At 48.9% G+C, this 12,898-nt stretch overlaps 1 protein-coding gene across 1 annotated transcript; it reads right to left on the bottom strand.

The window, feature by feature from the left end:
- Positions 1-6,908: 6,908 nt before the first annotated feature.
- IER5L (immediate early response 5 like) lies at positions 6,909-9,867 on the bottom strand. The gene has a single exon (XM_081339427.1). It carries the CDS (start codon positions 9,626-9,628, stop codon positions 8,459-8,461), a length of 1,170 nt encoding a protein of 389 aa, XP_081195553.1. The 5' UTR covers positions 9,629-9,867; the 3' UTR covers positions 6,909-8,458.
- Between the last annotated feature and the right edge of the window lie 3,031 nt (positions 9,868-12,898).

Below are 12,898 nucleotides of genomic sequence, written 5' to 3'. Positions count from 1 at the left end.
TTGTGTTCGGAGATGCCCACCCAATTTTGCAATCTTTTTTTGCCACAGTTGTTAAGTGAATCACGTCGTTAAAGAAATCCAGCTTCCTGCATTGACTTTGCTTGCCCCAAACTGGCTTGGAGGGTTGCAGATGTCAGTCACATGACCCTGGGATGCCAGATTTTGACTGTGGGGATGCTGCAATGATTGTAGGTGTGAGGACCGGTCATAAATCCCTTCCAACGGTTGCTAAATGGTTGTAAGTTGAGGATTTCCAGATGGCAAACATGGATCTCTCGAACAACAAAAATCTAAGGCCAAGTCAGCAAACTGAATTCCTGACCAAACAGCCTTTTGAAAGAGCTCCTTGTGACCATCAAATCTGTTTATCTACTGCTTAGATTACGTCGCTCTCCGTCTCTTAATACCCCCTGAATGTTTCTAGAGGGATATCACTGATCGCTGGTCTTCCGTGTTTTCTTTCTTTCACTTTTCAAGAACTATTTAATTCTGGGGCACACTGCTTTGTACGGGCTGAAGCTAAAGTAAATTATCATTTAGGCCAGATGCGGGATCAGTGAAATTACATAGTTAATAGAACGGCTTCCTGTGTTTCCTACCACTCACCTGTCCTAGTAATAAGAGTAAAATAATATAATTGAACAATGCGATAATGATAATATGTTTTGGAGAAGATCAGGGTGGCACCCGATTCCTAAGACGTTTATTCTTCTCCCATAGGATCTGGGGAACTCTCCTTCCAGAACTTAGTGGGATTGGATCATTTAAGCTTTGGGGAAAGTCACTCTGGAGAACGTTTTAGGGCAGAGGTCCCCAACCTTTTGGGCACAAGGGACTGGTTACGTGGAGAGAGGTTTTTCCGCGTGGTTTTGTGTGCTGCCTGCATCCCACGGATGGGGCTTTGCTTGTTTGCTGGCATGCCGCGGCCCGGTACTGATCCACGGACCAGGGGTTGGGAGGAAGGAAGGGCCAGTGGTTCTAGATCTTGAGCAGTCTGCTTTTGCTTGAATTTTGCGTCTTCCAGGAAATGTTTGGGCAGGGTGGGGAGTCATTTGTTTAAAACCCACGTCTAAATTGCGGAATGGTGGTTAGAAGCGAAGCCTCTTTGCAGGCGGAAAATGGGCAACCTGGGAAACAACTGAAGTGGCTGACTGAGGAATTCTGGGAGTTGAAGTCCACAGACCTTGAAAGTTGCTGGGATCTAGAAACACTGAATAGAAGTTAGCAAGGATTGGCCAGCTAAACCATATGAACTGTGTTCAGACTCCCCTAACAGTTGCATTCACACAAAACACGAAGCTTCTTGGAGAATTCCCAGTCAGCATCTGGGCTGATATGTCTAATAAAATGCCTGGCTAGGGAATTCTGGGAATGGAAGTCCAACCCATCTTAGTGCTTTCTCTCCCTTTTCCAAGAAACTCAGTAAGTTGAATCTGGCACAATAAAAGGGAAAGCTCCAGATCTGAGAGACATCTCTTCCCAGCCCTTGCATAAGCCAACCCTCTGACTAGACCATCCCCTTAAACTTTGGCCGGCTCTCTGCACATGCCCAGATGCCTTTCCACCAAGCAAAGCTACAAAGATTGCTTCTTCGCTGCCTTGGCTCCCATCTGCATATTCATCAGCAGCCATAAATAAATAAATCCTGCTGTCGGTAAATTTTCAGGGTGACAGCAAAAGTCCCCTCTCCCTTTACTCCCCTAAACCCCCCCCCCCCAATTTCTTCTCTATTCTGCTGCTCTGCTGAGTTTTACTCCCTGGGAAAGAAACTGCTGAACTGACAGCCCAGGAGAAAAGATGAAAGGAGCCGAGCTTTGGCAGTTCAAAGGCTGAACCTTCTGCTGCGGTTTGCAACCCATCCATCCTCCCAGCTTCCAAGCCGTGAGGTCGAGAGTCGGGCGAAGGATGATAATGAGAAAAGGGTTGGCTTCTGAGAAGGTGCAGAGTGAATTTTCTTCCCCCAGCACAGTGGTCAGGAGAGGGGATGAGGGGCATCATCTGGTTAATTTTAATTTTAAAAAGGATAAAAGACCCACTTTGGAGCCGACAGTGGCATCCAAGTGAACAGTTGAAGGTTTGCCTTCCATTCAGTAGAATAGAATAGAATAGAATAGAATAGAATAGAATAGAATAGAATAGAATAGAATAGAATAGAATAGATGGAATGGAATGGAATAGAATAGAATAGAATAGAATAGAATAGAATAGAATAGAATAGAATAGAATAGAATAGAATAGAATAGAATAGAATAGAATAGAATAGAATAGAATAGAATAGAATAGAATAGAATAGAGCTGGAAGGGACCTTGGAGGTCTTCTAGTCCAGCCCCCTGCTCAAGCAGGAGAACCTATACCATCTCAGACAGGTGAATGTCCAGTCGCTTCTTAAAAGCCTCCAGCGTTGGAGCACCCAACTTCTGGTGGCAAGCTGTTCCACTGGTTTATTGTCCTCACTGTTGGGAAGTTTCTCCTTAATTCCAGGTTGCTTCTCTCTTTGATCAGTTTCCAACCGTTGTTTCTCGTCCTTCCCTCTTGTGCTCTGGTGAACAACCTGCCCCCCTCTTCCTTGTGGCAGCCTCTCAGATACTGGAACACTGCTATCATGTCTCCCCAATTTCTTCTCTTCTTTAGATTAGTCAAAGCCAAGTCCCGTAGCCGTTCTTCATATGTTTTAGTCTCTAGGCCTTGGATCATCTTGGTTGCTCTTCTCTGAATTTTTGCCGAACTCTCTACATCTTTTTTGTGATATGGTGACCAAAACTGACTGCAGTATTCTAGGTGTGGTCTTACTAGGGTTTTATAAAGCGGTGCTAATACCTCACGTGATCTTGATTCTATGCATCTCTTTATACAACCCAGGTTTGTGTTAGCTTTTTTGGTTGCTGCTACACACGGTCAAGTGATCGTCCACTAGGACTCCGAGGTCCCTCTCACAGTTACTCCTTTTAAGCCGGGTCTTGTCCAATCTGTATTTGTACCTTTGATTTTTTTCCTGCCTAAGAGTAAGACTTTGCTTTTCTCCACATTGAAACTCATTTTGTTGGATAGAGCCTATTGTTCGAGTTTGTCAAGAGCTTTTTGGATCCTGAGTTTGTCTTCTGGGGTGTTGGCTACTCCTGCCAGTTTGGTGTCATCTGCAAATTTGATGAGTTCCCCTTCAGGTCCCTCCTCTAAGTCACAGATGAAGATGTTGAAGGATTTACTGGGCCTAAGACGGAACCTTGTGGTACCCCACTGCTTACCTCTTTCCACGTGGATGTAGTGCCGTTGAGGACTACTCGTTGAGTACGGCTTGCCAGCCAGCTACAGATTCATCTGCTGGTGATGTCCTCAAGGTACAATTTGTTTAGCGACCATTTGAAGTTACAAAGGATCTGGAAAAAGTGGCTTATGGTCGTTTTCGCACATTTTCGACTGCTGCAGCATCCTCATGGCCATGTGATAAAAAAATCAGATGCTTGGCAACTGACTCACATTTATGACGGTTGCAGCGTCTCTTTGGGGTCACGTGATCCCCTTTTGCGACCTTCTGATTCGCTTAGCAACTGTGGCAAGAAAGGTCATAAAATGGGGCAAAACTCATTTGGTTAGTAAATGGACAGGAGACCACCAGTTATGAAGCTTTTTTTAAAAAAAATCTTACAGTAGTGGGAAGTCATTTCTGGGCTTCAACAAGGAAACTAGCTGGATTTGTTGATGATGTCACCACAATTTTATTCTAATTTGGGTTGATATCCAAACACCTAAGCAGGTTTCAAACTGCTTTGGGCCTGAATGAGACACCACCAGGCAATCTCGGTGCCACAGACCAAAGGGTGAAGTTGACAAACCCTTCCAACCCCTTTCTCAGCGTTGCCAAGAATATGTTGAACGTGTCCATTCTTGAAAGAGACTTGGCTTAAATTTGAAGGTAGTTCTAATTAACTTGCTTTTTAAAAAGCCTCTATTTGAGTTTTTATGTCGTTAGTTGCCTTGAGCATTTGGCGGTAAGATTGTAACTGCATGGAATTAAATATGAATTAATCTTAACTGAAAGCAAGGATACCGTTAATCAACCATTAATAAATTAATTAAGTTAGCACGAACCTTAAGCACTGGGGCCACGAATATTTTTTTATCCCACGTAGGTTGGTTGGGACGTTGGTCTGGTTTTCATTTGCCCTCATTTCCCCCCGCCCTTTTAAATATAGTCAACTCTTGTGCACCTGAGTGGGGGAAAAAATCTGGTTTTCTGGGTGCGTTAAGGGACACTCTTCATTTTGCCCAACCCACAAGCCGGTTGCTAAATTAACCTGTTTTTTTAGGTTCGCCCTGTCCATTGGCCTGGTTCCCACAACATACTTAACCGGGTTCATGGAGAGGTTAACTGTCTTGTGGGAATACCAAGAAGGGTCCAGCAGAGCCAATCTGCTAATTATCAGGGGTTTAAATTTAGCCCAGAACAAACTCTGTCTTCAGCTAATTCCATTTTCTCCTCTCTCTGCCCTCCACAACACGCAAACGGGGTCAGTGCTGTTTTCAACACAACGGTTTTGCTTTATTTACAAGCTTTTTTTTTTTGCATGCTCTCTTTCAAAGCGGTTGGGCCCTTTTGGGGGAGGAAAAGCAAGAGAAAATTTGGTTTTGCCCTGTGGGTCCTCCAGGAAAAGGAGATAGATAGAAAGAGTGGCTGAAATGAGGCTGAAAATAGCTCTTTTTTAAAAAAAATAGATTCTACCACAAAGAGGGAAGAAATGGACTTTTCTGTTCCAGCTGTTGTCCAGATTTGATCCTGGTCTTAATTTTGGAATTAAAAATGTAGATTCACTCACTTCTTTGCTTCGGATAACCCACACAGTTGGCAGAGCCCAACTCTACTTGGACTCGGTCAACCTGTCACAGTATCCCTAACCCTCTCTGGACCCCTGTAGCCACCCACCATTGGGAAAGGAGCTTGGTGCGTAGATCATCTGCCTTCGCCAGGACCTCTGTGCTGATTTGGATGCATTAGTATATTTTCTGATCATGGTCAGGTTTTGGAGATCCTGGGGTCAGGAAAATGAGAAGGAAGGGAGCCCACTCTATGACTTTGGGCCAATCACCAGAGGACAGTGAGTTGTAGTCTTGTCTTAGGCGTGAAAGCCAGCTGTGACTTTGGGCCAGTCAGCTCAAACCCGCCTCACAGGGTTGTTGTGGGGAAAAGAGGAAGAAAGTGTGTTGAATGTTTGCCAGGATATAGATAAGCCCAGATGGTAGTTGGTAAATCCTGATGTATGTAGTGCATCACATGGACTCGGTTGGCGTTTGTTCATTAAAACCATGGCTTAGCATCCTGTAGCAATTAGCCTGGGTTATTCAAGTTCTAGAATAGCCTTTTCGTTTTAATCTTTTTATGCAGCCCATTTAGATGTGTGTATATGTGTTTGTGTATGCTTATATGTGAATGCCTGTGCAAAGAGGCAGTAAACTGTGACAGAGAAGTAATCCACTTTCCCACCCACCCCCAGTAATGATATAAACCCCTCCCAAATGAGTTGGATTTGGACTCAACTCAGACCCAAGATTCCAACTGTCATTCTGACGACGGTCAGTGTATTTTTTAATCTGCTACACTACAGCATAATGCTGCAATGCCCACATTAACCACTAGGGTGAGCTCTGGCAATTGCCTTTTCAGCTGGACTTTACCGAGGTTGTAAATTTAAACTTGGAAAAAATGAATTAAAATTATAAACATTCTTTTAAGAAAAAGTTAAAAAATGGAAGGGAACTCCTGTTTGTTTAAGTATCAACTTCTGATTTCAATACACTTTGTTCTCCCGTATTTCAATTCAGATCTAAAATGCGCTTTTTCAAAATTTAAACCAAGATGAACTAACATGATCCATAATAAATGCTTTTCCTACTTAAGAAAAAATAAATGAAAAAAATGATAGTGGCAAGTGCACAAATTTATTAAAATCCATCAGTGACCCTTAGAAACAAAAATGGCCATGTATTTGAGGTCAGAAAGTAAATATCCTTTCCGGTTAAAAATTCTAATAAGGGTTGTCAAAAGGTTTTCATTTATTATGCCAATTTTGCCTGGGATTGGGAATCTTTGTTTCTAGCTATGTTTTAGTAACAGCTCCTATAAAAAATGTGTTTGTTTAGGCACACATGTGCACAGTCACGCACACCCGTTAATTTTGAGGCCAGCCTGTAGCTGGTCAGAAAAATCTTTTTATTACCTTCATTCATTTGGTTTAAAGAAAGGGGTGTGTGGGAGACACCACCAAGTGGCGTAAAGTATAGATAACAAACTCCGCTCTAGATAAAGGAAAGAGGAGAAAACAAACTTTAGGAATGCAGCCACATAACCATGTTTTATAGGTCCACAAGGAAAAAAAACTTTTAGCCCTTTGTCAAAGGCACCCTTCTGTTTAAAAAATTAAAAAAGAAAGCCAAATTAAAATAAATAAGCATAAATAATTCAACTTTTTTACAACTGCCAAGTTTGCTCCAAACACTAAAAAGGCTACTAATAAAAAAAAGTTTTTTTTTAAAAAAAGGAAGATAGCAGATGCTCTTTTCTTCCAATCTGGTTTTCTTAAGAAAATAGATAATTCTCTTTCCTTTTGTTTATTCGTTTGAATAAGGCTTGACATCACCACAACCTCCCCAAAATCTTAAAAATGTGAAAGATAACTTGGGAGTTAAATGCTTTCAGACAAGGGCATTTTCAGTTAAAACAAGTCAACTTATTTCGTTTCAATGAACTTTAGGGCAGGCTCAACTTAAAAGGCTGAGCTGGCAGCAAATCTCATCAGCCCCGGGTGAGTCATGCAGCTGACTTACTCAGGAGTAAGAGCAAGTCAGTTGCAATTCCTCCCCCCTCCCCCCCAAGCTCCTTCTTGTAAGGACAACACAGCCACATGCTTTCCCCTTTTATAATTGGCCTTTTTATTAAGATTATAAATTTAAACAAATCTCAACAGTTTTACCCGGTGATATACAATTCAGTATGCACACACACACACGCACACACACAAAAATATACAGAGATACAAAGGGAGGGTGGGAAAAAATAATGGTTTTGGCAATGAGTCCTTTAATACACAGTGCTGAATGTGAAGTGGATGGCAGATTGAAAAAAAACTACCTTTTTACAACAAAAGGCTATTTTCCTCCCTTCCCTTGCAAAATAATAATTAAAAAAAAGAACACAAATTTAATTCCCACCCCGTCCTCTCCAAGAAATAAAAAAGGGTTACAGAAAACACAGATTTTTTAAATTATTTTTCCTGCACACAGGACTGAACAATGCTGGCTGGTTGAGGAGTGTTTTTTTAAAAAAAATTGGAGGAGTCATTCAACACGTTAAAGACACGAAAATAGTGAAGCTCTTAAGAGCCGTTTGCCTCTCTTTCTTACACACCTCTCTTGGGAGGGAGGAAGCAGGCGGCTGTGCAGGATGGGAGCTGTTACCTCCCCCAAAACCCATCTGCAAATGGAATACTTAAGAGGGGTTCAAGAGTGTGTACTGCATGTTTGTGTACACGCTAGTAACCATTTCCAACGTGGTCAATTGATACAAAAATCACCCTCTGAAGAAATATTTCTTTCTGCAGCTTAAAACATGGGGGATTTTTTAAAAAAAGGGGAGGAGGGGAGGTCCATGCCCACCAAAGGTGACCCTAACCCCCCAAAAAACCCCTAAGCAGCTGCAGAGAAGTGGAAAAAATCCATACAGTACATGTGAGTTGGGGGCAGTGACTCTAGAGCGGAATCCATTCAAAACCCAGATTTTCAAGGGGCTTTCAAAATAAATCCTAACTCTGAAGCTTTGAAAAATACTTGTCTGCCCAGCCTTACAGCCAGGGAAGGAAAAATCGCCACCTTTCCAGGCAGGGACCTCCCCTCAATTTTCCAGTTTAACCTTTTTTTCCCCCACCGCCCCCTCCATGTAGGCAGAACCAACTCTTCCTCCACCGAGACCCCCAAAATTTCGCCTTCCCCCCCCCAATGCTGCATTCGCTCACGGTCCCACCTTTTCCCCCTTTTTTTAAAAAACAAAGAAATAAAAACCCTTCCCCTCCTCTTAAACACACACGCAAAGCAAGAAAATCAAAGAAGGCTTGGAACCCAGAAAAAACCGGGGGGGGGGAACCCACCCCTCCAACTCAAAAGCGCCGGGAAATCAAGAAACAAAGGAAAAGTTATTCGCCCGTCTTCCGCGTTCCTCGCTGCCCGAATCGTCTCGCCTCTGCTCGGCCGTCCGTCCGCGGCAAAAATTGAGCTCCGGTCGCCCCGGGGAAAGTCCGCGGTCCAGGTTTAGGAAACATTCGCTCGGTTCGACGCCCACCGTCCCCCCAAGCTTCCCTCCCCAGCCCTCCGCCCGCTTCGGCCCAGAGCCCCGCCAGTCCCGTCTTTGTTTCAGGGTCTCCCGCCCGCAACCGGTCCGTCCCAAAAGGGGCCGAGCGGCGCCCCCGGCCGCTCTCAAAAGGCCACGATGGCCCGCGTCCAAGCCCCCAAGCTGGCCAGCGCCTGTTTGCCGCACAGCTGTCCGCTGGAGAGCTGCTCTGAGTCCGACGGCGGCGCCGGCTGGGGCGGCCGGCTCACCAGCCCGCTGAAGCTGGAGCCGAAGATGGAGATCAGGCTGGAGATGTTGGAAGCGTCCGGCGAGGAAGAGGAGGAGGAAGGATGGGAGCAGGAGGAGGAAGAGGAAGAGGAGGAAGGCGAGGGCGCCGGTCCAGCGCTGGAGAAGCCTTCGAAGCGGGCGCGCTTGGCACAGGAGGCGAAGGGCGAAGGCGCACCGGGCAGCGGAGGCGGCAGATCCCCAGCGCCGCCCGCCGGCTCGTACTTGCGCTTGGCGCCCGGGCTGGGCGGCGGCGGCGGCGGGCAGCAGCAGGCGGCGGCGGCGGCGGAGGCCACGACGGCGGGGACGAGGCCGCCTGGCGGGCAGGGCGCGCAGCAGCAGTCCTGGTGCAGGTAGCCGTTCTCCACCGTGGTCACCACGTGCGTGTCCAGATCCAGCACGGTGGTGCGGCTCGAGCAGTGCGCGGCGGGCCCCGACGGCGGAAGCCCCGAGGGCGCGCACGAGCCGCCCGCGAAGTCAGTCCCGACGCCGACGCCTCCTGTCGCCGCCGCCGAGCTCGGGCCGGGGTAGCCCCGCGGCGGGTAGAAGGGCAGCGGCGAGTCCCGGCAGACGCCCGCCACGCCGGGTAGCCCCAAAGCGTCGTCGGCGGGCGGCGGCGGCGGCAGCATCGACGGGGGATCCGGCCTGGCCAGGGCGCAGCTCCGCAGCTGGAGGCCCTCCGGTCCGGGGGCGGCGGCGGCGGCGGCGGCGGCGGGGGGCAGCGCCTGGAAGTCCGCGCCGGCCAGCTCGCCCAGCGGCGGGGGAGCGCAGAGGGCGGGCGCGGGGGCCAAGGGCAGGGCGAGGCCGGCCCCTTCGGGGTACAGCGGGTGCGGCTGGACGGGCAGGGCGCCGCTTTGGCGGCGGTACAGCTCGGCGTAGCGCTCGCTCAGGTAGAGCTGCCGGGCGTTGCGGAGCACGTAGGAGACCAGCAGGTTCTTGTGCAGCTTCAGGCCGCCGCGCTGCGTGCGCGACATGTGGATCTTGCGCAGCGAGAGGCTGATGAGGCTCTGGGCGTCCAGCGCGCACTCCATCTTCCTCGCCGGCCGCTCAGCTTCGGCCGCCCGCCCGCGCCCCGGGCCCGCATCCACCCGCTGCTCCAACGGGGGCCGCGCCGGGCGGCGGGCAGAGACGGGCAGGATCGCCCTTGCCCGGCGATGGATGCCCCCGCTCGGAAAAGGCAGCGAAAGCAGCCGGCAACCCCGCCCGACGCCCGACGCCCGGCGCTGGCTCGCCCGCTCGCGCGGCCCTCCCCGTCTCGCCCGGCCGTCCGCGCTCGGCAGGGCCAGCACTAAGCGCGGCTTTGCCCAGCCCCCGCTATTTATACCCCCTCCCCCGGCCCGCCCCCGTCGCCGGGGACCTATTGGCGGGCACCTTGGCCTTGGATTGGCAGCCGCCGCCCGCCCACCTGGGGCCCGACCCGCCAATCCAGACGAGGCGGTTCCTTTGTGCTATTCAAATACCGATCGGGCTGACGCGGCCGGCTGGAGCGGGGCGCTCCGGGGAGGCCGGGCCAGAGGCGGGCGCCGGGCCGAGCCGGCCGGGCCGGGGCCGAGAGAGGCGGGCGGGGGCCGGGGCGCTCCTCGGGGGCTGCGCGGGTCTCTCGCGGGCGGGGGCGGCCGGCGCTGCCTGGCACAGGTGAGCCCGGCCGGGCTGGCTCGCCACGTGCGGGGCCGGGAGGGGGCGTGGCGGGCGAGGGGGCGGCGTCTGGCGAGTCCCCGCCTCCCCTGCTGCAGGTGCGGGGTCGTGGGGGCTGCCGCCGCCCCAAATCGGCCCTCGATTTGAATCGCTTTGCCTCCCCAATCGCCTGTCTGGGGATCCCCAAATGCCCGGTGCAGAAAGCACGATTGCGCGCCAGCCCAGATGCGCCTCCTCCGGTTCATTCCAGTCTCCGGGAGTTTCGTAGGATTTCCTGCTTCTTGGCTGCGCCTCTTTCCCCGCGGGAAATCGCCTTGGCTTCGCGTTAGCAGCGAGGGCATTTTGACGGATTGGTTGGGCTTCGTTTTAAAAAGATCCTCGGAGCGCGTTTTTCTTTCCCGATGCTCCCGTCTAGTGTAGTGGGACCGCCAAAATTTCAATTTTTATTTCACCAGACCCTTTTTTCTTGCCATCTGGACAGATTGATGCTTCTTTCCACATTTTTTTTCTTTTTTATTTGCAATCTTACGTACCGCACAACTATATGTATAGAAAGTTTTCTATATAAGTTAAGAGTCATAAGGCGCTTTTTTTGAAGCTTTTCGAATTAGCTTCCGTTTCCTGTTTTTAAAATAGGAATACAAATAACAAAAACAGCATCTGTCTATCCCAGGTTCTTGGGAAGGATTCAGTAGGTGGATTAAAATGCCAAATCTAGTATAAACATCTGGCTGTGTGACCAACCAAAATAATAACTGATGGGATCACGAAATAAACAAAGTAATAGCATATGAAGGAGGTTAGGAGTTTGGGACTTTAGAATTCAAACAGGTAAGCATCTGCCACGTAACACCCCAGTCTTCACAATGGTTGATATGAAGTTGGGGGGGGGGAAAGTCTGGAGAATGGATGTGGCAGTCAGTACCTGGAGGCAGTAGACGAGAAGAGAAAGAACTGGAGAAGGTTACCAAATACAAAGGCCTGCAAATAGAAATCTCAAGACATACAAAGAGACTGGGAAATAAAAAAAGGCTTTGAGGAAGGGGGGGAAAAAGTCTACCAGTTTTGAGCTGACACTGCTGGAAGAGGCTAGTCTTGTCCTTGAAATCCCTAGAAAGTTGAGCTTGACTCAAAAAGGGGATTTTGTTTTCTGCTATATAATTAATAAGCATTTAATGGGATTTGGGAAGACGCTTTCAACTCGGCTGGGTTGGGACTGAGCAATTTGGGGTTCCCTGCTCTGTGGGAAAAGAAGTAACCTGTTAGTATGTTGGATGATATCACCAATCTGAGAAATTAACAGTGAATGAAAAATACATATTTTTGAGGGACCTCAGCTTGCTAAAGATGCGTTAGGATTACAAGTAGCCCTTGAGCTACGACTGTAACGGAGCCTGCCTACTGCAGTTGTAACTTGTGACGGTTGTAAAACAGGTCAGTCGCACAACCAACCTTTTTTGTGGTGGTCGTTAAGTGAATCAATGGTCATTAAGCGAATTGAAGGTTTACTGTGGGTATGGCTTTGCTGAAAACTGTTGTGAAAAGTGCAGTCACTTGATTGGGATGCTGTGACTGGTCGTCAAGGCGATCCGATTGCAGAGCTCCTGAAGGGTGTGCTTGTGACTTTGCCAATGCTTCCCTATTGGAAAAGCCCATCAGTGACTTGATTTTGACTCCCAGAATTCCCCAGCCAGCCTGCCTTAAGAGGTCTGGAATGCTAGCTGGGGAATCCTGGGAGTTGAAGTCCACCCATCTTAACGTTCCCAAGATTGAAGACTCGGAAGGCTGGGTAAACCAGACAGGCTGCAAAGAGCATATAGATAGTCCTCAACTTACAACAGCTCATTTAGTGACTATTCAAAGTTACAAAGGCACTGGAAACAGCCAGTTATGACCGTTTTTAACACGGCCATTGCAGCATCCCCGTGCTCACGTGATCACAATTCGAACACTTGGCAACTGACTCATACCTATGACAATTGCACTCTCCGGGCGTCACGTGATCCCCTTCTGTGACCATCTGACAATCAGAGCCCACGGGGGGGGGGGAAGGTCGTAAAAGGGAGCAAAACTCACTTAAGTGTCTCGCTTAGCAATGGAAATTGCTGTAAGTCGAGAACTACCTCAATTGCCAAGATCGCACCTTTAAAAGAAAAATAATAACTCCCCACTAAAAAAAACCAGCAAAACCCTGCCTTGCGTTGAAATCTATTTTATTGGAGTGAAACCCGCAAACAAATCTCCTCTCCTCAAAGCACGTGACGTGCTAAGACAGAAAGCAGGAAAATAAAAACCTGTAGGAGAATTTTTCTGCACGAATCACCCTCCGCGCGCTGCCCAGAAAGAGCCAGGAAGGTGCAAAGAAACATGTCAGGGGAGAATTAAATTTGTCTGAACGTGCATCCGAGCCCAAACCTGTTCAGTTATAATCCTGCCGGTCGGTTTCCAGGTTGCACGGAAAGAAACTGGTGGAAACAGCCCGGAGGACATCTGTCTCCCCATTGCGCAAAAGCCAGCCTTCTCCCAAGCTGGAACCCAGCACTGTGGGACCAGGCAAAAACAACCCACAGCCGGAGGAACAACAAGACGGGGTTGTCACGAAGGAAGGAAGGAAGGAAGGAAGGAAGGAAGGAAGGAAGGAAGGAAGGAAGGGGTGTGCACCCCGA

This window comes from Vipera berus, assembly GCF_964194415.1.
Source record: "Vipera berus genome assembly, chromosome: 15".
Taxonomy (NCBI): Eukaryota; Metazoa; Chordata; class Lepidosauria; order Squamata; family Viperidae; genus Vipera; species Vipera berus.
The sequence above is the reverse complement of the archived record's forward strand: the minus strand, read 5'-3'. Positions and strand labels throughout refer to the sequence as shown.